Genomic DNA, 26,527 nt, shown 5'->3' with positions numbered 1-26,527 from the left:
CAGCTTATAGTGGCCTGACTGTACATTGAGCCGAACGCGGCGGCCATTAACATGGTCTTACTGCCATCTATGCAATCCGACCGGCAGGTGACCCAGTCGATAGCGATCCTAGACCCCGTAGTGGTTGTTGGCCACCCAGGTAAGAACCGACGGTCTGATCCCCACCCCACTTTGCTTTGGGTATGGAAACTTTGACCGTTTTCACCCCCCCTTGCCTGTTCACAGAGGTGCCCGTGCACTTCTGCTAGGTGTGGACTGTCATCCACGTACCACGTGTTGCCCCCACACTTGCGTGTGCGACACACACGCCGACTAGACAGTACCACGTGGTATGTTGATTCATACCTCATCAGACACGGGGGCCCTTCAGTCTCTCCCCAGCAACCGTCTACTTCCTCCACAGTCACCCTCTCTTTAGGCCGCACCTGACGGGGGCAGTGGAGCTCCGCCAGCCTGGACCGGGGTCTGAGCACCATCTCGACATCAGTCGGGTTCAACACCCGCACAGGCACTCTTCCCTGTCGGGCGTAGGCCACCACGTTCGCCACCAGTAGTCCGGGGGGCAGGTTGGCACTCGGCGTGTTCTCTAGCATCACGGGACGCCCCATCCCTGCCGTCGTCTCACAGCGGTCTGAGACGATCACTTCGCTGTGCGGGGGAATGACCACCGGCTCCCTGCCGGCCACCTTGACGTACCCCATTCTTCCCGGGGCGGTACACTCTCTGGCTTCTTGGGCCATGGCGGCGACCACGCGGCGGATGGCGATGCTTCTAGCGTCGACACGTCTTCGGCTCGCCAGGCGCATCCCCTTGATCCCCTTGAACAGGCCGTCTACCCCGCCGAGCATGTTCATGCCCAGAAGTCCCTGGACGGCGTCTCCTGGGGCCACTCGGGCGGGATCGTCTTTTAGTATGAATATGCATTTCCCCGTAAATGTCATATCTAGGCACTTCACCTCGGCGTAGAGACACCCCACCACTGGGATCTCCAACCCGTTGGCGGCGATGAGGGTGATCCAGTTTGAGGGGGTCAACCTCGACCGCGGGAAGTGTCTTCGGAAGTGGCTTTCAGTCATGGTGGTGACCTCGGCGCCGGTGTCGAAGAGGCAGCGGGTCTCGACCCCGTCGATCTGGACGTCTAACGTGAGGCACTCCCCGTGCATGTCTTGCGTCTCGGTGCCCTCCGCGGCCGAGTCGGCGACTCCTGTCACTACAGCGTCGACTGCCCTTCGTGGTCCGGATCGGTACCCTGACGGGCCCGGAGCTTCGGGGGTGAGAGTAGAGGCTGGGTGTGGCCCGCTGGCTGAGCTAGGGCAATCCCTGCTGACGTCACGCTCCTGTTGGAAGGCCTGGAATAGTTGCTCCTGGCGCGCACCCAGCCGCTCGTGTCCTGCCTTGAGCTGCTTAATAGCTTCCTGTAGCGTGTCTACGCTCAGCGGGGCCTCTCGTCCCTCCGCGGCCGCGGCGTGGACTAAGCCCCGGGGGGAACTCTTGTCGGAGGGGAGGACCAGCTCGTCCTCCGACCAATCGATCGCCGCCTTCAGCACCTGGGGATGCGGCCACGTCCCGTCCTCCCTCATGTACTTCCGCATTTCTCTCCTCAGGGTCTCGTCTCTGAGGCCCACCACAAACCGCTCCTGCAGCAGGGCGGCGGCGTCGGCGACCTGTGCAGGCGCCCGACGTCGTAGGCGACGGATCCTCTCCTGCAGGTCATAGGCGAACTGGCGCACCGTCTCACCGGCGGCCTGTCTTCGGTCAAAGAACTCCCCCAGGCGAACGCTGACCAGGACCTTGTCCCCATAGGTTTCCTCGAGGAGCGAGAACAAGGCTTCAGTGTCGGGGACGGTTCCCTCCGTCAGGAAGCGTACCGTCTGCTTCGCCTCGCCTTTGAGGTGGAGCTGTACGACCTCCGCTTGTTCCTCCGCGGGCACTCGACTGGCACGGAGATGGGTCCTCATTGCCTGGATCCAGTCTTCCACAGGCAGTTCCCCCCTCTCTTTTTCACCTCCAAATTCGCTGAACTTCCGCTCTCGTTGGACGTACACCACCGGGAGGGGCGCTGGAGGGAGCTGTTGGATCATGGCCTGCGCCAAGGCAAGCGACTCTTGGCGCCTGGCCTGCTCCAGGTGTTCGTGCTGGTGGTCCAGGACGCCCGCCTAGTCTTGGAGTTGACCCCTTAGGGTCCGCACCGTCTCGGCTTCCCCTCCTTCCTCCTTGAGAAGGGCCGGTGAGTCCTCTCGTTGCTCCGCTTGGGACGACCCGGCTCGGACCTCCGGCTTCGGGGCGTCGCTCTCCGACATCTTAGGTCTCTTGGTCGTCACGTACGAGGGAGTGGAGTAGGATGTTGATCCTGTTCGTGACGCCAAATGTAGCAGGGTGGATTATCCCTGCTTCGTGGGAACGGGTGTGCACAGTCACTGGGTAGTGAGACACAGTAGAGCTCCGTCTGACTGCACCTCCGTATTTGGGTCTGGAGCTTCAACTGGAGGCTGGCAGTGGGAGTGGATGGGGCCCGGGATTTACCAACCTGGTCTGGTACTCTGGTCTTCCTCCCCTGCAGCAGGGCGGTCAGCAGTACTCCCCAACTCGCTCTCACTTCCCCCAATTACTCCTTTAACCCTCCCACACCTAGTGACTGAATTGTAAATAAATAACTTAGTTCCCCCTGCAAGCAGTTCCCTCCCTCAGTGACATTAGAAACCTTACAGTAGACAGGGAAGGGTTTAATTGTATTAACGTTACCCACACCAAAAGAGTTAATACTAGGCACAGGAATGGACACGCACACAGAACCCCATCTAATTATTTATGTTAATTTGTACTGTGCAGTTACAAAGATTTAATGGCATGTTGAAATAGGATGGAATCTTTCCATTACCCAAGCTGTAACTCAGTACCTTTTAGGCACCTATATGACACACCAATGTGCTTAACTCATCACCCACGTCTGGGCTAGTACCATGTATAATACCTCTCTCAGGCTTTAATTATATGGTAAGGATAATACCTCTCTAAGGCTTTACTTGTGACACCACTGGTCAGTAACCTTCCCGCAGGGGAAGGGTTAATTAGATGGGAATTATTATTAAAGAACCAACACGTTATTACACTCAAAGGAAATCAAAAAGGTGGGCCCACTTTACCAAAACAAAAGTCCTATACTAATGCCGGCATGTAATGTTTATGGGGTACCCCTATGAACTGTAGTTAGCAACGTTAGCTTCACCCGTAGGCCGCATCACACTGTGTACTGTGCAATAAGATCCTGAGCATCGAAGCTCTATTGTACTCAACCAAGATGGCGGCCTCGCCGCGCCACCACCGTCCGGGTAGCAAGATGGCGTCGAACGCTCTCGTCACGGGCGCTAGCAAGTGGGGCTGGAGCAGAGGGGCAGTAGCGGGCTGAGAGCGCGTGCTGGGTGATGGCGACCTCTGCTGGACGAGAAGAACTCCCGTGCTGGGTTGATGACAGCCGGGGCAGAGCAGACGTCGAACACCGGCGAAGACTGGTTGTTGACGGCCAGTGCTGGGTAGACGCGCAGCAATACTCTAGCCCTACCTTAAACTGAAGCTACTCTTTGGGTCCCATACAGCCCTCCTGCTATACGGTTATACTGTTACGCAACGTGGCTGGCTACACCACCGGTCTCTTCAGCGCCTCGCGCCCGGTGTATACTGGAGTCAACATAGCCGTTAGCAGCATGCTAAATATACTGCACACACTGCTACTATAACACGTTATCTATGGACGTTAGTCCTTGGGTTCGGTTTCTCTTAGTCACGCGCTATCACGGATATTTCTAGGATAACCCGTCATATACTCAAGTTCAATACGTTCACCCGTGTGGTCCACAACGGGGGCTCTGTCAAGACACGACCGATCACATCCAAGTCCACTGTCGAAGAGGCTCGTTCCTCCCACTTCCATCTCAGTTGGCTTGCTTCCTTCTCCGTCTCTCTCGTACGCTCTGCCTGCCACCGCTGCCCCCTGCTGGTACCGCCAACTAGCCCCACAGGGAAGCACTGGGTGGAAGAATATGGTCCAGTGTTACTGTTTATAATCCATATTCCAGCCGGTAGGAGAAGGAGAACCCTGCGTCATTGTTCAAGGGAATATCAATGGAAACTAGTTAATATGTCTTGGTGCACCAGGGGAGATAAAAGGCACGTCAGCACTTCTGAATAATAGCCATACTTTCAGGGTGCTACACATGTAATGCGCTGCGTCGCAAAGTGGCCGACCCAGGTTCGATTCCCGGACCCGGCGTCCTTTGCCGAATGTCTTCCCCCCGCTCTGTCTCCCGTTCTACCTCTCTCTCTCTCTCTACCAGACTGCCCGGTAGTACAAACAAATAAAAATCTACCCAAAACATAATTAAAAAATAATAATAATAATGTGGGTATTTATGAGGAAATAAATAAATAGTAATTTGCACTTGGGATGTGAACAGCAAGTATATTGAATCTGGAGTGTTTTCTGAAGCGTGTGAACTCACCATGAACGGCTCAAGGTGCGAGGCTTTGCATGGAATTATTTGTGTAGTTATCTTTCTTCCAACATGGCTGCCTGTTACCATTACTTTCTGTGCAGTGGTACAATGGGTAAAATATTGGAAAATCATTACTGTTTCAATGTCATTACAGTTTACATACATTATTTTACATCCAGTAATTGTTTTTCCACATAGCAACCACTGTTTCCTCCAACACTGAGGAAGAAATGGACATTCTAAACATTTCGTGAAAGGTCTATAGATTTTCAGATCATGCGTATCTATTTAATATGATCATTTGCAAATTCTGTCTATGAAATTAGACTTGGAGGTAAACCTTGGAGATGATGATATATTGGGGGATGATGCTTAAAGACTTAAGGCTTATTAACAGTTCCTATGGCAACTGCTGGTGGATTTTAGGTGGAGAGGGTTTCCAGGGCGTGCAAGTCATTGTGTATGTGGGTCAGAGCCATGGACCTGTTCTCCAGGATCTCCGACTTGGTGGAGCCCAAGAGAGTGAAACTGCGTGGTGCAGAGGTTAGTGATACAGCACACCATAGTGCACCTGCTTTCACACACACACACACACACACACACACACACACACACACACACACACACACACACACACACACACACACACACACACACACACACACACACACACACACACACACACACACACATTCACACATATACACATATACACATATACACACACACAATTGAACCCGTGCACTGAAGAACCATTTAACTCCATTTTGACATTTCTTGGACAGCCCATGCATTTGCAGTCAATCCAATCCAATCCAAGTCAATCCAAATCTCTTGGGAGTGTGAATGTGATATTTCACCAAACAAAGTACTCAACCTATACTGTCACAACACTCAACATTCTAACGTACCATCTTCAGATAAAATTGTAAAGTTGAAGACCTAAAACTGAGCTATGGTTCTTGGTCTGAGGTACCTGAGGTATTGTTATTCCTGTCATGCCCCACTCCCGGACATTCTATTTGTTCCCTTGGTAACACGTCGGTCCCTGTGCGCAGTCATTGAAAATCAAATAAAATTTATAAGATTGTCACAAATCGAAAAGGACCGAATGTTATCAGAGCATATGAGCTGTATTCCCTCCGCCCCTCCTCCTGCAGGAGGAACTGAAGGTGACCATGAATACATTGAAGGAGAAAGAGGAGCAGCTACAGGGGGTGGAGAACCAGATCAAGATCCTCCAGGAGACGTTTGACAGCAGCATCGCCGAGAAGCAGGAGCTGGGTAAGGGAGAGGGGGAACGGAGGGATGAGGTGAGGGCTAAATAATAGAAGTAAGTAAGTAAGTAAGTAAGTAAGTAAGTAAGTAAGTAAGTAAGTAAGTAAGTAAGTAAGTAAGTAAGTAAGTAAGTAAGTAAGTAAGTAAGTAAGTAAGTAAGTAACGTTTATTTATATACAGTAGCACTTTTCACAGAGACAACTCACAAAGTGCTTTACATACAGCAGAAATTAAACATTTTGACATTTTAAAAATGTCAACATACGCTACAGCTCTTAGGCCATGAGGAAGGGCATTCCAGAGTCTAGGCACTACAGATTGAAAGGCTCTGTCACCTTTGGTGATCAACCTGGTGCGCGGAATGACCAACAGATCCTGGTCAGCTGTCCTCAGGGTCCTGCTGGGCACATATGGTTCCAGCAGGTCGGTTAAATATTCTGGTGCCTGGCCATGCAAAGCTCTAAAAGTGAGCACCAGGACCGTGAAATTAATTCTAAGATGTATAGAAAGCCAGTGCAAGGAGGCTAGAATTAGAGTGACACCTTCTGCTTGATCTGGTTAGCAGTCTTGCAGCAGTATTTTGGATGAACTGGAGGCGGTCTATGGATGATTTATTGAGGCAGGTGAGAACCGAATTGCAGTAGTCTAGACGAGAAGAAACGAAGGCATGGATGATCAACTCTAGGTCAGAATGGGAAACAATCGACCTGAGCTTGGCAATATTCCTGAGATGGAAAAAACAGGTGCGGGTCACCGACTTGATATGAGTGTCGAGGTGCATGGCCTGATCAAAGTTTACCCCAAGGTTCCTGAGGTTGGGGGTCACATTAGTTTCTAGGGACCCAAGGCAACCAGCCACCCTAGATGCAACGCCATCAGAGGCCACGATGAGCACCTCAGTTTTGGCCTCATTTAGCTGGAGGAAGTTGCTAGCTAACCAGGCCTTAATGGCCGACAGACACTCATTTAAAACGATAAAATTAGAATTAAAATCATCAGGGCAATCAGGGTTAAAAGAGCAATACAGCTGGATATCATCCGCATAAAGGTGGTAGGAGATGCTTTTAAAAGGGCTAATAATGTGTCCTAATGGGAGCAAATACAGTGAAAATAAAATCGGACCAAGTACCGAGCCCTGGGGGACCCCACAGGAAAGGGTAACAGACTCAGACACATGGGGGCCTACTCCGACTGAGAAACATCTACCTGAGAGATAGGACTTAAACCACTCATGTGCACTCCCTTCCTTTAAAGAACTTCCTTTAAAACCACCCTCCAGTCATGAATATTTAGGAGAATATCTGTAACTCACTGAGACTCACTGTAACATTGTGTAATCCAAGTAGATCTTACACCAACCTTGCTCCTGTCCCCAACTACCATCCCGCCATATTGGTCCTTAGTATTATATACACGAATATATATACATTTACATTTAGTCATTTAGCTGACGCTTTTATCCAAAGCGACTTACAAGTTCTGTACGACAAGTCATCAGGAAAGGTACAACTCCATCAGCTGAGTAACAATTTTCATCTTCCTGCTTCTGCTATGCAAGCTGCTTTTCACTGTCGCTCCGTGTTTTTCTGCCTATCGCTACCTTGATGATTTATTATAACCCTTTCAACTCTAAATACTGTACATTAACTCCCAGTTCCTATGGTACTTCTCCAGAACTGTGAATTTATTTATTTAGATTTATGACCGCAGTACTTCGCCGAAAGGACGAGTAGCGAGATCTCTCTGTGGGAGGACCAGCGAGATGAAGAAGTCTCCGTCTTATAAGCTACACACAAAGGACTATGTCGGGCACTGCTGAAGGCGAGGATATTTATGAAAGGCGAGAATACTTCATAAAGACCCCGGCTGAAAGAAAACAAGACCCACCATCACCAGCTAAGTACCTAGCTTAGCTTCAGTTTAGCCTAACCTGAAAAGACAAGAAATAAGGGAAGATGCCGGGACTCGGCTCTCCCACAGAATGTACTAGCTGCCTGAGGATGAGTAAGGATTGTAGAGCTGGAGGCTCGAGTTTCTATCCTGCACCAAATCCAACAGGATGAGCGACTCATTGACTATTTTTGAAGTTACTACAAATATAGCCAACGATACCATGATTGAGACCTGGCCTAGGCTAGCTACAGAACAGCACCACCCAAAAGACAGTCCCTGGCATAAGCAAGGAGCTAGACCAAAGCAGTGGACCACCGTCAAGGATAAAAGGAGAAATAAACGAACCAGGAACACGACTATTACCTCACCCCCGGTACCGCCAGGAAATAGTTTCAACCTACTCTCGGAAACACGCATATCAACACCCAAAGCAAAGAGACTTCGAAGCGTGGCTAACGACGCTAGCGAAGCAAACAGCGAGCGTAACGGAGCTCACGCTAACGACGCTAATAGCAGGAATACCGGAGCTCACGCTAACACTAGCGAAGCAAACAGCTGGCATGCCGGAGCTCACGCTAATGCTAGCGAAGCTAACAGCCGGCACATCGGAGCACACGCTAACGACGAGACGACGAGGAAAACAGAGCCACGAGCGACGCGGCTAGCAAACACGACCCAGACCGAGCTAACGGCTAACAGCGAAGAGACTACCATGCGCCGAGGAGAACGTCGCGTAGCCGACGTCGAAGGTACGAGACTAGCGTTACCATGCCGGCTATTGACAAGGCTAGTGGTACAGCTAGCGAGGCTTCACCAAGGCCACAGGACTGTGGTAAGAACCGGCAGACTAGGCCTAATCCAAAAACAAACGGCCCCAGAACTGTTGGAAAGAAAAATGCTAACCTCACACAGAAAACAGACTGCATACTGAATGGAGATTCCACAACAAGGTATGTGGAAATGGCAAACACAGAAAATATATGTCTAGACAACACATCTGTGAAAGAGCTGGCCGAAATACTTCCAACACTCATCAGACCGGGCATAACAAAAATTTCATTCACTCTGGATCGTTTGACATCCTGCGAAAGAAGACGGGCACAGAGACATTGAAAGAAGATTTCACATGTTTAATGAACACACTAGACCAGGGGTGGGCAACTTTGTATATGGTGAGGGCCACAAAATGTCCACAATCAATCTGAGGGGCCGCATTGTTTATCGGCAGTCCGGCCAGTAGTACCCCATCACTCAAATAGCCCTAATAGTCACGGTATATAAACAATTAAAATTTGTTGTAACTTTGTTTTTATTCCATTTCAAATGCATTTAGTAATGCAATTTCAACTTTATGAATTTATAAACAGCTGAATTTAAAAGTATTGCTGTGTAACCCCAAATATATACAAAAATGATCAATTATAATTAAGGCTTATAATAAAATAAATGTATGAACTTAAAGCCCACTGCTCAACAAACACAAAGCAGCATTCCTGCTGCATTTCACTACAACAGTAAATCAAAAGTGCAATAATAAATGATTTTGTTAAATGTATAAACTTTTATCCTGCTACTAAACAAAACATTATAACACTGAAATGCATGTTATGGATATGAAGCACTCAGGAATGTTTTGTTTAGTAGCAGGATAAAAGTGTATACATTTAACAAAATCATTTATTATTGCACTTTTGATTTACTGTTGTAGTGAAATGCAGCAGGAATGCTGCTTTGTGTTTGTGTTATTAGTGTTATCTGAACACTACAAAAGTAAACAAGTAAAGTGCAAGTAAAGTAAAGTGCAATACTACATGCCTCCCATTGACCCTTTATCAAACTGGCATGACATTCACCCTCGCCCCACAGTGGGTCAATAATGGTTATAATAATAATAATAATAATAATAATAATAATAATAATAATAATAATAATAATTATTAATAATAATAATAATAATAATAATAATAATAATAATAATAATAATAATAATAATAATAATAATAATAATAATAATAATAATAATGGTCCCCTCTCTACACCTCTCCATCATCTCCCCCCCTCTCTACATCTCTTCATCATCTCTTCCCCCCTCTCTACACCTCTGCATCATCTCCTTCCCCCCCTCTACACATCTTCATCATCTCCTCCTCCCCCCTGTCTTTAATGAGACACTTGTGGTCTCTCCATTTGGCGCACAATAGCAGGAATGTCAACTTCAATGTTTGTGCATGCAATCTGCATCAGATGAAATAATGTTTCATCCGACAGCCTGTTTCTCTCCTTTGACTTGATGTGCTTCATGTTTGAGAAATTGCTCTCACATATGTATGTGCTCCCAAACATACTGGCCATAGAGAGGGCAAAGTCCCTGAGGAGTGGGAAGCGGGGCTCAGGTAGCAGTTTCCAAAACTAAATTCCCCTCTCATTTCTCTTTGCTTGAACAAAAGGATCTGACTGTAGCTCGCACAGTTCAAGCTGCAACGGTGGGGGCTGCTCTGACACCGTAGCGGTGAGGGGGCCGGCAAACAGCGCTATCCGTGACTGCATGCCGTTGAAATCTTCAAACCGATCATTGAATTGCATTTGCAGTGTTTCAATGTCGCTCCTGTACTTTCCGACGGCTCAGCCATCGGATTTCTGTGTGTAGCTGCAAGTCGCCATAATCAGTGTCCATCTCTTCCAAAAAGGAGACAAACTTTCTATGGTTTAGTGACATGTTGCCTCCACGAATTAGATTGGTAACCTTGGTAACCAAATCCATAACATGGCTGTAGTTGTCAAGCTTCTTGGCACAGAGAGCCTCCTATATCAGATAAAAAAAAAAGAAAAGCGATTTAACAACTCTCGCATATAATTTGACTACACTCGACTCGCATTGGTCATTATAGTGACCCACAATAGATGGAAATTATGTTAGCGAACTTACCTGATGTATAATGCAGTGCAGCATTGGACACTCAACGCCACTCTGCCTTAGAAGCCCAGCGAATCCTGTGCGTTTTCCTTTCATTGCCGGTGCTCCATCGGTAACAACAGCCGACAGTTTATCAAAACCCCCATATTGCTGCACGGCACTTTCAACAGCGTTTCATATGTCCACACTAGGGCTGACCCCTATTAGTCAAATAGTCGACTAATCGATCGAAAGGAGCCATAGTCGACTGCCAACTCTTCTTAGTCGAATACAATACAAAAAAATAAAAAAATATTATAATTATTATTTTTTTTTTAATATTGGCCTGGGGCCGCATGGAGCGTCGGTGAGGGCCGCATGCGGCCCGCGGGCCGCCAGTTGCCCCTCCCTGCACTAGACAAACATCAGTCTGTGTACATAGACACTGATGTGTCCATCAGTGGACCAATTGCATGCTTTCGCAGAGGACAAGAAGCCTTTAGTCGACTCCTAAATTTTTATTCATGGTTAGGGTCTGCCTGTCTTATACACAGCCTGAAATTCATTGACAATTTCAATGTTTTCTGGAATAACCCAGAACACTTTCAAAGAAATGGCTTCTTCCAAAATCGCTTAGGTTCGAGGCTTCTAGCAGCAAACATGCGTCATGCCTTAATGGCCTCCAAGGATATCAAACTCATACCAGCACGAGAGATAATCACGAAGGACACAATCTCGCCACGATGTGCAGCAGCAGCACAAGGCCCCCCCCCCCCCATATCACACAAGGCCATCTCGTCTGATGAAATGTCCCCGAAAGCACTAGAGTACAGTACAGTATAGTACAACTACCATGCCATCTCTCAAAACATACCGGTAATCATAACCAGCCAATGGCATGGTAAAAACCATACACCATCAATGCGTTTACCTGCTATTAACCTCAGGGCCTCAAGCCAAAGCAGACCTCCTCTAAAGAAGTCCAACAAATAAAATTAGCCCTCCTAAATGTCAGATCACTGAATAATAAAACATTTTTAGTAAATTATCTGATTAAAGAAAATAACTTAGATTGCATCTGCCTAGTAGAGACATGGCTAAATAATGACACAGCTACATCAATAATGATAGAAGCTTGTCCACCAGACTATAATTTTCTTCAAATACCCAGAACAAATAGAAGGGGGGGAGGAGTTGCTGCAATTTTCTCCTCAAAACTCTTGTTTAGAATCACAGAACTAGGCGAGTTCATGTCGATGGAATATCTTGCCATTGAGCTCAAAACAGAATCAACCATTATCGTCACAATATACCGCCCGCCTAGACACACCAATATTTATACAGGAGCTCTCTGAACTGATTTCACTATGTGTTACCGGATATGATAAGGTGATCCTAAATGGAGACTTGAACATCCATTTTAATAAAAAAAACAGACTCCAAAACTATAGAACAAAAAAATCTACTAGATAGCTTTGACCTAACACAGCATATAACAAATGCAACTCACAGGCTTGGGAATACATTAGACTTCGTTATAACAACAACTGGGCTAAGCATAAAAAATATCTCAATAACTGAATTACCTCTCTCCGACCATCACTGTATATTTTTTGATACTCAAATAACCCTTACTAAAACAAAAAAAGAAATCATAGTTCAAAAGAGGCTCCTAAACGACAAGGCTGAATCAAAGTTCATTGATCTTATCAGACTACATGAACCACACAATCATGACAGCTCTCTAAATCAGGGGTGTCAAACTCATTTTCACAGAAGGCCACATCAGCATTATGGTTGCCCTCAAAGGGCCAAAGACCGTATAAATGTTAATGTATGTAAAATAAATGTAGCTACTCATTTACATATTGTTAAACATGTTGTTTCTGTATTTATTACTTATTCAAGTTATACATATTGCATATGCATTTGCATAGATGTAAAAATATATGTTAGCTTATGTTATTTTAACAAATAATTTTAGTTTATCAGAACCCATATTACTCCATTAATCAATGATCAAACCATTCAAGTAAATAACAAAGAAGAAGATCATCAAATACAAGCTATGACATTAAGTTTGTTCAAAACCTTTTTGTCACAGTCAAGAGGGGCAGAACTAACAACTGAGCTGCAAAGAACACGTGGGACAGATGTAGCAGATGTTACAAAAACAAATGGCTGCACACAACCTTGCAGAGGCCATACATCCAACTAATGGAAGATAGTTTAATTAACTTTAATGAACAGATTGCAGAATGGGTACAGTACAGTACAGCTCAATACACACAATTGTTAAGGGGATGCAGACCAGAGAAAGACTTTCGACTTGTTTACATCAGGGTCCACCATTTTCAATTCGTAATGAAATTGCTATTATGTGTCTGCATGAACACACAACTGTAACTACTCAAAAATAACAAAATAAGGGTTGTCTCAGTTCACAACTATATTGGTCAAGTTTTGGGTGGGACTTGTTTGCGTCCCTACAGCTTCTTATTCAATTGAGCGAGATGCTCGGTTATGTCACACAGCCAGTTTGCATCTGACAGTTCAGACAATATTTCTTCAACCCTTTGTTACCTATTCCGCCTGGATCTTTTTTGTATTTTGGGCTGTAAAATTGTCAAAGAATGTCTGAGGAGTAAGTGCTTTTGGCTTTTTTCCTTTGTTACATCAATACCTCAGATGTTCAACATACATGTATGTGTAAGAATGTGTAATAACAGGGGCGCCCTTGTGGCGTGTACCATAGTGCCACGCGCACCTACGCGGCCGACCCGGGTTCGATCCCAGCACCCGACGTTATTTGTCGCATGTCCTCCCCACTTCTCCTCCGGTTCGCCCTCTCCTCTGTCGGTCTTGCATGACCATGAAAAAGCTGTAAATAAATATAATAAATAAATAAAAAAAAATGTGTAATAACTAAGGCTGTCAAAATTAAAGCTTTATTAACGCATTAACCCACAATTATTTTAACGCCGCTATTTTTTAACCCAATATTAATGTTTAAAAAAAAATTTAAATAAATTAAAAAAAATTTCATAGCTCTTGGGGGGCCACATCAAATGACGTGGCGGGCCACATTTGGCCCGCGGGCCATGAGTTTGACACCTATGCTCTAAATTAAATGGTAGAAAATCTCAATGATGCACTGTCATCTATATTAAATTCTGTCGCCCCACTAAAAACGAAAAAGAAGAAAACCAGAACCTCGCCCTGGTTGAACTATAATACGGTCAACAAAGAAAAAAGGAAATGTCGTGCAGCGGAGCGAAAATGGAGAAAAACAAAAACCACCATTTGCTGTGATATATACAAAGATGCTTTAACTGCTTATAATAAAACCATCCGCTTAGCAAGGAAAGACTACTTCTCTAAAATCATTACAGAAAATGCTGGAAATTAATGTACTACTCAACACTGCCCCTACACCTCCTCAGTCATCAATGGTTAAGTGTGAAGAACTTGCACTATTCTTTAACAACAAAACCTTGACCAGGGCCAGCATTACTCATGATGGAAATAAAGCTGATTGCAGCAAACCGCGCAATGTAACCATGAGAAGATTCACATGCATCACATTAGATGTACTCTGCAAAACTGTCTCAGAATGTAACTCATCCACCTCAGACATTGACCCTATACCTACAGCTTTCTTCAAACGGGTGTTTAATAGTGTTTCAAGCCCTGTGCTAGATATCATAAACACTTCCCTTAGAACTGGTATTTTCCCAGATGCCTTTAAAACAGCAGTTGTAAAGCCATTACTAAAAAAACCTAACTTGGATAGTAATGAAATGGCAAATTATCGTCCAATATCCAACCTACCATTCATTAGTAAAGTACTTTAAAAGATAGTTTCAGTTCAAATAAATTCCTTTCTTGAAGAAAACAACATCTTAGAAGAATTTCAGTCGGGATTCAGAAAATATCATAGCACTGAAACTGCCCTCACCAAAATAATCAGTGACCTCAGGCTAAACTCTGATGAGAATAAGATCTCCATCCTTATCCTGCTAGATCTCAGTGCAGCATTTGATACAATCGATCACAATATTCTAATCGATCGTCTTGAAAACCATGTCGGTTTCTCAGAACATGTGCTAGGCTGGTTTAAAACATACATCAGAGGGAGGAAATTCTATGTTAAACTAGGAGATCACATGTCTGATATATACGACAACTATGGAGTTGCACAAGGGAGTTGCTTAGGTCCTTTACTCTTCTCCCTTTACATGTTACCACTGGGTGATATCATCAGAGAACATCATGTAGATTTCCATAGCTATGCGGATGATACACAACTGTACATATCTGCTGAACCAAATGATACAGCGATTAGCTCCATTACAGACTGCTTACTGGCAATAAATAAATGTATGAGTAAGAACTTCCTGAAACTAAACGAGAACAAAACTGAAATTCTAATTCAGTTTTCTGCTTTAGAATTTAGAATTCTAAATTCTGCTACTAAAATTGGAAAGGTATGGGATCAGAGGAGTAGGGCTCAAATGGTTAAAGAGTTACAAAGTTACAGTTTGTGCAGTTGGGGGAGTACAGGTCCACTCAGTCAAACATAATCTGTGGTGTGCCGCAAGGGTCAATTCTGGGCCCGAAACTATTCATACTGTATATAAATTATATAGGTAATGAGTCTAAAATATTGAAAAATGTAATTTTTGCTGACGATACAAATGTCTTCTGTGAGGGAGAGAACCTCCAAATGCTTTTAAAGGATGTCGCAGCTGAGCTAACCAAGCTGAAAGTGTGGTTTGATGTAAATAAATGATCATTAAATATAAAAAAAAATAAATTATGATATTTGGTAAACGGGATATACAAGTAAATACACCGGTTGAACTAAGGATTGATACTATTAAACTGGAGAGGGTATTTGAGAATACATTTCTGGGTGTGATAATAGACCACAAACTCAACTGGAAACCTCATATCAAATATGTCAGGACTAAATTGGCACAGAGTGTTGGTGTTTTATGCAAGATAAGACACATTCTAAAACAAAAAACACTGTATACACTGTACTGTACACTCTTCCTACCATATATGAGCTACTGTGCGGAGGTGTGGGGTAATACCTACAAAAGCACTCTACAGCCAATATGCACCATGCAAAAAAAAGCAATAAGAATAATCAACAATGTAAGATATTATGAACACACCAATAACTTATTTATAAAGCTACAAGCATTGAAATGTATGGACCTAGTGGATTACAAAACTGCCCTCATTGTATACAAAGCCAGATACAAGCTAATCCCAGGCAACATAAAAAAATGGTTCAGAGACAGGGAAGGTGAATATAATTTAAGAGGGAGAGGGAATCTCAAACAACCAATGGTACACACCATGCTGAAAAGCATGTGCATATCGGTGTGTGGAGTGAAGTTGTGGAATAATTTACCCGAATACATCAAAATGAGTAATCATGTGGCACAATTTAAAAAGCAGCTAAAAAAATACACATTAGAAAAATACAGAAATGAGTAGTGAGGATAAACAAAGTTATGTTATATTGTGTATGTAGTGATGTACTATATTCACTGCTGTCAAGTGAATCATGTTTTTTATTGTAAACTTTTAATATAAGTAAAAAATAATATTCTATATTGTAATATACTAAATTATGTAACTTCTAGTCAAATGAATGGAAGAACAAATACAAATTTAAGGGGGTAGGGATCAATAAGCTAAGCTTCCCTCTACTCCTTTTTTTTGACATGTCTGCTAACCAAACGCATTGCTCTTTTGTTTATAAATCCTGTTTTTTCTTTGTTCTTTTTTAAATGTTTTTTTTTCCTTTAAGGATTTTTTTTAAATTGTTGTTAAGATTGTTTGGTCTGACGGATCAAGACACTGTGAGTTGTTTGAAGAAATAAGAAGAATAACATGTCCAAGAAATAAACTTCATTCATTCATTCAATTATCGGCCCCAAAACAAAAAAATAAACATTAATAAAGAACCTGGGAGGACTAACCCCTTGGATCAAATCTGAGGTCACTAGTCTCGGGGTTATCATAGATTCAGAACTGAACTTCAATTCTCATATTAGTAAAGTGACGAAAACATCGTTCTTCCATCTCAGAAATATAGCAAAAGTACGACCATTTATTAATCAGAACGATGCTGAGAAGCTAATCCATGCATTCATATCTAGCCGGTTAGACTACTGTAATGCACTTTTCACAGGTCTCCCTAAGAAAACCACAGAGAGGCTTCAGCTAATCCAAAACTCTGCATCCCGACTGCTAACTAGAACCAAAAGGAGAGAGCACATTAGTCCAGTCTTAGCTGCTTTACACTGGCTTCCTGTAACATTTAGAATTGACTTTAAGGTCCTTCTCCTTACATACAAAGCTCTAAATGGACAGGGACCTAGCTACATCGCCAACACTCTAATAAATTACACACCAGCAAGAACACTGCGATCATCAGCTGCTGGACTACTAGAGGCTCCCAGAAACAGTCAAAAGAGGATCGGTAATGCAGCCTTTATCAACTATGCCCCAAAACTGTGGAACAAACTACCCCAAAACATCAGAGAAGCCAACTCGCTAGACATCATTAAAAGACAGCTCTTTGCTCAGGCATTTCACTGTGGGGTAATGCAGGCAAATATTTGAAGATAGATATCTGCTACCACCTAGTGGCAAGGGGAATATTATTATAGAAACATCAGGGATATCCTGACACAAATTGTACTTACCTGCACTATTCTTACCCTGCCTACTTTTATACACTGCCTATCAAATTCATGTGTCGGTTATCACACTTTTTACTTCTTACTGATGACTATTTTTAAACTGAATCATTTTAAACTATTTTTTATTATTTGTATTACTGAATCACACTGTAAACAGAGAGCCTATTGGGATGCTAGATCCTAATGTGAAACACTGTGCTGTTGTATGTTAAATACCCTGTCGTATGTCCGTTCTATTTTATAATTTTTAGACTATTTTTTATTACTGAATCAAACTGTAAACAGAGAGCCTATTGGGATGCTAGATCCTAATGTGAAACACTGTGATTTACCATACCTTGCTATATTCTTACCCTACCTACTTTCATACACTTCCAATGAAATTCATATGTCGGTTCTATGATGTTAGAGTGATGCTCTGTTGTGAGGAGAGGATGACTTCTGACCTAAATCTTTTCCTCTGCTAGCAAAGTTGTTTAACATTCCAGTTAGGTACATCGTGAACATCACCGCCTAGCCAAGGTTGATTCTCCTAACTGGGCCATTTTCATCATCATATCTGATGTATTATGTTAAGAGCGATGGAAACTCAAAGTACTAAGAGCGATACACTGCTCTGTTGTTATATATTTTTCGTTATTGAACAATCTTATCACACTTTTTACTGTCCGTTCTATCTTATTATTTTTAGCCTATTTTAAACTGAATCAACCCGCACTTTTTTACTCTATCAAATCTATTCTATTTTATTATTTGTATTGCTGAAGAACTGTGATTTGCCTAACCTTGCTACCTCTCTATCTCTTTGTGTTTACATTTAAAAGTTTTATGCTCCCTTATGCCTGTATTTTTTACTGTTGTATGTCCGTTCTATTTTATATTAGAACTATATTTTTTAACTTAATCATTTTAAACCATTTTATTATTTGTATTACTGAATGAAACTGTAAACAGAGAGCCTATTAGGATGATAGATCCTAATGTGAAACACTGATTTACCATACCTTGCTATGCTCGCTCATGTCTGTATTTTTTACTGTTGTGAAGCACTTTGAACTGCAACCTCTGTATGAAAAGTGCTATACAAATAAAGTTTATTATTATTATCAGAGTGTTGCGTGCTACAGTGTAGGTTCATTTATTAGGACAAGTGCATGACAGTAAGGTTTTTTTTTATTATTTTTTATTATTATTATTTTTTTATTTCAGATAATGGTTGAAGAAGTGCGTCTTTAGTTGAGGGAGAAAGATTGGACGGGTTTCAGCTGTCCTAACTGGGGTGGGTAGTTCATTCCACCATTGTGGGGCAAGGACTAAGAATAGGCGACTTCTCTTTGATGACCCTCCCAGAGCTTGGATAGGAGTAGGTCTGAGGCGGCCAGAAGATGCAGAGCGTAGGGGTCTTGAGGGTGTGTAGTTAGATACCATTGACCGGAGGTAGGCGGGAGCGGTTCCCTTTGCCGCACGGTATGCTAGGTTGAGGGCCTTGAAGCGGATTCGTGCAGCAATGGGGAGCCAGTGCAGGTCCCTAAGAAGTGGGGTGACATGGGCCGACTTCAGTAGGTTTGAGATCAGGCGGGCCGCTGCATTCTGAATGAGTTGAAGAGGCTTGGTGGCAGTGGTGGGGAGGCCAGCAAGCAGTGCGTTGCAGTAGTCGAGGCGGGAGATTACTGTTGATTGGATGAGGAGTTGGGTGGCTTCTTTTGTCAGGGAGGGGCAGTAGATATACAGTAGACTAAGACGTTGCTTAGTGCCAGCAATATTTGACGAGCACTGACCAAGATATCCAAGTTGCCATGGTTACAGACACACACATACTGTATATAGACACAAGTGATTACAATGCCCCCTTGCGCAGTGTTTCCCATTAATTACCTAGACTGTGGCGGCCCGCCACCGTTTTATAATGAACCACATTTTTTATTTTATTTATTTATATATTTTTTTAAATATAAAGTTTGCCAATAGGGATGTATCAGTAGTATTGGCAGTGGTAGTAGTCGTAATAGTAATCCAATATATTTTTTTATTTTCTAAAAAATAAACCAGTTCAACACAGGTAACCACTTTTGCTTCATTTCTTTGATGGCTCAAATGTATGCTCTAGTCCAGTGGTTCCCAAACCTCTCCTCGAGACACCCCAGCCGTTCCATGTATTTTCGAACAGGCACATACTGCGAACGGCCACATTCACATTGGTAGCGTCTGCACCAGTCATCTGCAGAGAGAGAGAGAGAGAGAGAGAGAGAGAGAGAGAGAGAGAGAGAGAGAGAGAGAGAGAGAGAGAGAGAGAGAGAGAGAGAGAGAGATTTGGGCGTGCATGTTTGTGTAGGCGCTATTGGAAACGTGGCTGCATTGACTGTGATCATATATTGATTGATGGCAATGGTGATAGTTGTACTGTACCTATTCGGTACATGTTTGCAAAATGTTTGGTATAGCGAGAGAGAGAGAGACCCTGGTGCTATCCTTTGCACCAATGCTTAAAATGCTACAGTTTTGGGGCAGCACACAAGATGTGAATGTATTCCATATTGACAGTAAGTCATCCCTCCTTCCTCTTCTCTCCACAGCTGACAACATGGCTCTGACTCAGGCACGCCTGGCCAGGGCAGGAAAGCTGACAGCCTCTCTGGGTGATGAGCAGATACGCTGGCAGGAGAGCGTCGCCCTGTTTGAAGAGGAGATTAACAACGTAGTGGGGGATGTCTTCATCGCTGCTGCCTGTGTGGCCTACTACGGTGCCTTCACCTCACACTACAGAGAACTGGTAGGTAGAACAGTGATATGTGTTGTACTACAGACAACTGGTAGGTACTGTAAAGCACTGATATGTGATTTGTTTATATATACTACTGTAAAGTATGTTGCTATAGACAAGTGGCAGGTATAGCTCGGTTACAGTATGTGTTGCACAGTATTGCCTTATAACTGATAGATAGTAGTATGGCTGCTTCTATTCACAGTAAGTACAACATATTTGATCTCATGTAGGCAGCAAGCTTGCACATTATGTGTCTAGATTAGTATACTTGACCATCCAAGAGGTTCATGTAATTTATATGTATAATATGTTTTACCTTTTATCTTTTGCTATGCTATTTGTACCTCTTATCTGTCTCATATGGCATCTGCATTTTGTACTTAATGTTTTTGTATTATAGGCGGCCGGGTAGTACAGCGGACTAAGCGTCTGTCTACCACCGCAGAGACACTGGTATCGAATCCGGCTGTCAGCGGTCCCTCCGGCTTGGGCGGTCGTCATACAGACACAATTGTCAGTGTCTGCGGGAGGGAAGCCGGTAGGTGGTAATCTGGTTGTTGTAAACAGCGACTCCTACAGGTCGGTCAGGGCGCCTGCACAGCGAGGGAGGGAAATGGTGAAGGTAGTGTGACCTCCCACGCGTTACACTTCACCAATGAGAGTCCTCGCTGCCAGTTGAAAAGACGCTGCTGGCTGTCTCCTATGTATCGGAAGAAGCATGTGATAGACTTCAAGGCTCCCTAGACGACCAGTGGGGGGCACATGCGCGCAACGACCAGGAAAGGGAGGGGGGGAATTGGCATAACGACTAAATTGGGATGGGAGAAAAATACAGAAAAATCTGAGGAGAAAAAGTGGATCAAAAAATTTAAAGTTTTTGTATTATCATTGATAGAAGCACTTGTTTTTCATATGTATAATACATAATGTAAATATCTGTAGATGACAGCAGACATCTACTCTGACAGATCTAGAGATCTTAAATGAGGAGACAGCCAGTGTGTGTCTTCACTCAGGCCCTGCGAGGGATAGAGCCAAGGTCATCGGCCGAGGTGTTAATATCAACAGAGATAGCTGGTCAGCGAGGGAGGGGAGAAACCGTTGCTATGGGGAAGAGATAGGAGAGACGCTAGAGTGTGTCAGAGGTGACAGAGAGAGAGAGACTGAGAGAGCCGTTGTTATGGCTAATAGCTGTTGCTAAGGAAATACACTTTTATAGCTGGGGGGTTTTCCGGGTTGAGTCAGACTAGGAAACGAAGCTGACACGTAGACAAGTTGACAGAGAGACTGCAATAGCTGGAGGGTGGTGGAGGGGCCTCCTCCACCCTCCTAGGCCATGAGGTAGCTAGCTTCAGCTAACAGGGAAGGCTTTTGGCTAACCACTAGGCCTCAACCCTCATCGAACTGATAGCAGGAGAGAATGGTAGAATTAAGGAATTCAATAGACCTTTCAAAGACTCTTCAGAACTGTTTTCCATCTGTTACGAAATAAAATAAAAACAATAACCAATTCAAAACTATAATACTTTAAATGTAAAATACAAATAAAAACCCAACTGAAATCATAAGAGTATAATAACCCCAGTGTGCTTGCGCTTGACTGTTTTGTGGACCGTACACATACTCATCTGTACACGTGTGTGTGTGTGTGTGTGTGTGTGTGTGTGTGTGTGTGTGTGTGTGTGTGTGTGTGTGTGTGCGTGCACGCGCGCCCTTTCCCCCAGCTGATCGAGGGGTGGGTGGCACGGTGCCAGGAGCTGGGCATCCCCATCAGCACCAGCTTCAGCTTGATCAGCATCCTGGGCGACCCGTACGTCATTCGCCAGTGGAACGAAGAGGGCTTGCCCCGCGACACCGTCTCCACAGAGAACGGTATCCTGGTGACCCGCGGCCGGCGGTGGCCACTCATGATAGACCCACAGGATCAGGTGACCTGACTTACCGCAACAGATTTAGGGCTCAGACGTCACATTATGGAAGTAGCTGTGGAATTGATAGATTGTTCCATCAGTCGGTTTTGTCTGTCTTAACTTTTTGTTAAGTTTGGATCATTTTGACAGGTGTGACACACATTAATAATAATTATCTTGCATCAAAATGAGGTAATTTCCAAAGTCATGCAACACATGAATGATTATCCTACCTCACTATTCTGTCACATCCAGAGTCATCATATGAACGATACATATGAACAATGCCTACGACAGCAGTGACGCACGACTTTGGGTTTTCTGGAGTTGACCTTGACTCTCTGACTCCATTGAGCAGAGATGACTCACTCCAACTTATTGACCACATAGACCTTTTTGGTTCCAGAGCTGTGACTGGGGTCAAGGAGTCGACTCTTTTTAAAATCGACTCTCCACCACTATTCATTCACCTGGAGTCAGCAGTGGCACATCTCGATCCATTCATTCTGAACAAACATTCATGCCTTTTTACAGTCCATGGTTTCCATAATTGTCTCTGTATCTCTGCTAAACAGAGCACCAGTGATACATGTCAAAAACACTATAAATCGCTGTGATGCTCCATCTTGCCTGCGTTGCTGCTCTGATGCTTACATTATTTTAATAACTCCCGCCTAACCTAAAGGTGCACTGTGTATTGGGCAATATGAAATAAACCGGACCAATACAATGTAACAAGGGAAAATGTAGTGTATTCTGGTTCGAACTTTATGAAGCCTGTTGTTTGTGAAAACACCCATAGCATCCAATTATTCTGCTTCTGTCTGTCACTCAAGCCAACTGTTGATCTGTCGACGGGCTTATCTTCATTGTTTATATCTTCAAAAAGGACATTTGATACAATGCCCTTTTCGCTTATCTGCTCATCTCCTGTATGCTGATATTGTGCAGAATGGAGAAGATTATCACATTTACAGCATGTCACTCTGTCTGAGTGACGGCAGCGGCGATGGCCACTGTCCAGTGCTTGGCTATACGCCCGCATAGCGAGATCAGACCTCATCTGTTGATAAGCAGGGTTAGATTTTTAGTGCTGCTTTTTCAAGGTGTGGTCTGATTGATGACAACTGAAAGCCCAATCTAAGTGCCATCCTCAGAGCGCCGTCTTGAGAGAGAGAGAGCTGACTGCTGCTATCTATTGTGAGACAAAGGCCCAGGCTCACAGAGAATTCCCCAGACGTCCCTATGCTAGTATCGAGTGGAGAAGGCATCCAGAGGAGGATACACACATCCATTTATGCAAACACACACACACACACGTCTCTTGTCACATTATCATTTTCTTGGCCTCCATGTATCTGACCATTTTCTTTGCTGTCATTCCCAAGATGGTTTTCCTCTCCTCCACCTCCACCTCCACCTACACACTACCATCTCACAAAAACAACAACAACAACCATTGTTTCTTAAAAAAAATTCTGAGTGCAGCTGCTGCCTGTCTTTTAGGCTGTTTCCTTCACCTAAACAGGCCGAGCACTTTCATGAGTCACTCTGTTTAAATAAATGGTAAATGGCTGCATTTATATAGCGCTTTTATCCAAAGCGCTTTACAATTTGTTCCTCACATTTTACCCATTCACTCGCACATTCACACACCGATGGCGGAGGCAACCATGCACGGTGTCAACCTGCTCATCGGGAGCAATTAGGGGTTAAGTGTCTTGCTCAAGGACACTTTGACACACTGCCTGGGAGGAGCGAGAATCGAACCGGGAACCTCCGGATTACCAGACGACTGCTCTACCTCCCGAGCCACCCCCATAGATTTAGATAGATTAGACTGTCCACATGCCACATATAATGATTTAGATTTAGATATGTTGTTCACGTATGCAATACACATTACAGCATGCATGGACGACGTGCTCTCTCAGAGGATACATTGTATTTGTAATTTAAGGCGAGACAGCCTGGGTGAATAGGCAATTATAATTTTTTGGGGTCGATTTCGATTTTTTTTTAATATTTTGCTTCCTTAACACTTTGATCGCCATGGTTCAATTCATAATTTACCATCCCTAGCCAGCTCTATTTGTCTATGGAGAAGTTCCCCTTCTTTGCAGGGCTATCTATAACTTTTTAAATTCTATTGCTAAATTGCCATTATTATGGCCCATTCAATGTCCTATATCCATTGTTCAGGGTGTAGCAACGATATACTTTTTCATTCACATATTCATACTAAAATATGGTCTAAAGTATAAGTATGTTTTTATCGTTTTCTGCAGCTTTCTCCAGAACTTGATTTATAGCTCCAAATGCATTATATTGATGATCAAATACAGTTTGGTAGCGATCGTTGCCAGATGAAAAACTTCAACTGGACGTGGTTCTAGAAGTTACTACGTATCATCTGATATTGACCGGATGGGCGAGGGGGCGTTTATAATTCCGTGGGCAACGTTATACCATTCGTCTAGTGTGGGTCATATGGTCATCAGAGCAGTTTATATGGAATACGTTAGAAAATAACGCTGGATCTTACCGTATGTTCCTCGCGCCGTTGGGGGATGAGCGTGGAGTAGACAGTTTTCGATTATGGGATGTTGATCCTGATGAACCATTTCCAGGTTGTATAATACTATATACGTCCAAATAACGTTGTTTATTGAGTTAGGGCGAGCGATTGATTATCCAGTGTGTTGAGATGGGGTCCGGCTACCGATCGCGAGTGCCCGGACGGATTATGGATGAGCACTTCCTGTTTGGCGCGCCCCTCCCACTTGGCCGATCTGCCGATCGGCCACCGGATGGCGCTCTTGAACCGTTAGACTGTTGAGTGGAGCTCACCAGTACATCTCTTGTCTCCGGAGGAGAAATATGATTTCGATCACAGATTTTTGAATTATTGATATCAAAGACGAGTTACGGCGTCTTCGGCAGAATGAGCATGGCTAGGAATGACGTCTTAACACGTCATCTGCGATTAAAGTGTTAACATGTCTTATTTCAAACTAGTGGCAATATAATATTGAAAACACACTATTAGTTGTTTATTTTACTTTGAGGGTGTTTTCCCAAAAATGCGTTTTTCTTACAGTAAGTGATTAAATATCCATTTCCCTAGCACCTACATACTCACACTATACTTTCCACATTTCTTCCTATCTATACCCTGCTTCTTTTTACAATGGGGTTTGTTGATATATCATTCATAGCCTGATTTATAGTAGATTTATACCAAAAAACCTGGCAAAATATTTTTATTTGTATGACTGTGTAGACAGTATTTCCTGATTTATGGGATGATAAAAAGACCTAATAGCCACAATCCCTTCTGGACAAAAGTTAATTGTGTTATGTGTCAACATAATGAAACAAAGATTTTGAATCTGGCGCCATCAAATGTTGGTGATTCTGTTCCGGCCAATATGCAAATTAGCGCATATTTAATTAGGCAACACCTATTTTGCATATATAAACATAACATCTCAGAAAACTTGCCATACATTTTTTCTTAGTTATGTGCATAACAAACTGGGAAAGTTTCATGGTGATATCTATTAAAATATTTGTTTGGTCTATTCACCTGGGCTGGGCTTAATTCCACACTGTTGCTGTTGCTCTGGTTCCCCGTTGATGATGGGAATGTTACAGTACATGTCCCCAATGTCCTTCAGATCAGGACGAGTCCGGTGTCATTTCATTCTTCTCACTGTCTTCACACAAAACCTACTGTAGTACAATGCATTTCTACTACTGTAGAAATTATTTAGAAATGTAGATGACAAAATCATTAAATGCAGCTCGCAAACCTACAGTATGTGACCCGGCCCAGCGGTAAGAGATGCATGTCTGGAAGTCACATTGCGAGAACATTTATGAAATGTATTTTTTTTGTATTATCACAGTTTGAATGTTTAGGAACATAATAACTGTAACAGTTATAGTCTTTAAATTGTAAAAAAAAAAACTTGTTTAAAAAAGGCAGTTTTTAAGTCTGAGTTTGGGGGCAGAGTCACATTTCCATTAGAATCACATAAGTGGTTTCGTTGGCTAATCTTCAGCCACCGGCCTTTGTTCTCGAGTTTCTGTTGACGCCCATAAAAAGCACATGGCTTTTGTGTTGAAATTGCAACTATGCACCGGGCTATTCAGCGAATCAACTATGAAATGAAGATATGGCTGTTATAACGTCCCGGCTTCTGTGTGTAAGGGACATCCCATAGAGCAGTGCTTCTCAAACTTTTTCTGTCAGGCCCCCCTTTGGCGGACCAAAATATTTTGGGCCCCCCCCCCCCCCCCTCGCCCCAACAAAATAGTCATGAAATGGGCCATGTTTAAATTTATTGAAATAACACCAATATCGTGACCTTTCAAATTGGCCCTATATTTTGTTTTCAGAGCTGTCATGGATGAAAAGCCAGCTTCACACAGATACTGTATGTGGTGCTGAATGGTATCAACACCTTAACTGCTGCATCATGAGATACTTGGTGGGCCATGAGATGAGATACTTGCTACTCAGCACCACACTCTGAAACTAGCTCTCTAGGTGGTATCAGATGAGATTT

At 43.6% G+C, this 26,527-nt stretch overlaps 1 protein-coding gene across 1 annotated transcript in view; it reads left to right on the top strand.

Annotated features, from left to right (window-relative positions):
- dnah6 (dynein, axonemal, heavy chain 6) overlaps positions 1-26,527 on the top strand; it is a gene marked incomplete at both ends in the record, with an annotated part of 372,041 nt that overhangs the window by 213,684 nt on the left and 131,830 nt on the right. The window contains 4 exon segments of the mRNA XM_084318285.1: positions 4,917-5,033; positions 5,651-5,774; positions 19,853-20,049; positions 21,768-21,971. Coding sequence (XP_084174411.1) covers positions 4,917-5,033; positions 5,651-5,774; positions 19,853-20,049; positions 21,768-21,971 — 642 coding nt within the window.

The sequence above is a fragment of the Notolepis coatsorum genome, assembly GCF_963971535.1.
Source record: "Notolepis coatsorum genome assembly, chromosome: 7".
NCBI classification, from domain to species: Eukaryota; Metazoa; Chordata; class Actinopteri; order Aulopiformes; family Paralepididae; genus Notolepis; species Notolepis coatsorum.
This window is presented reverse-complemented; position numbering and strand designations above follow the sequence as displayed.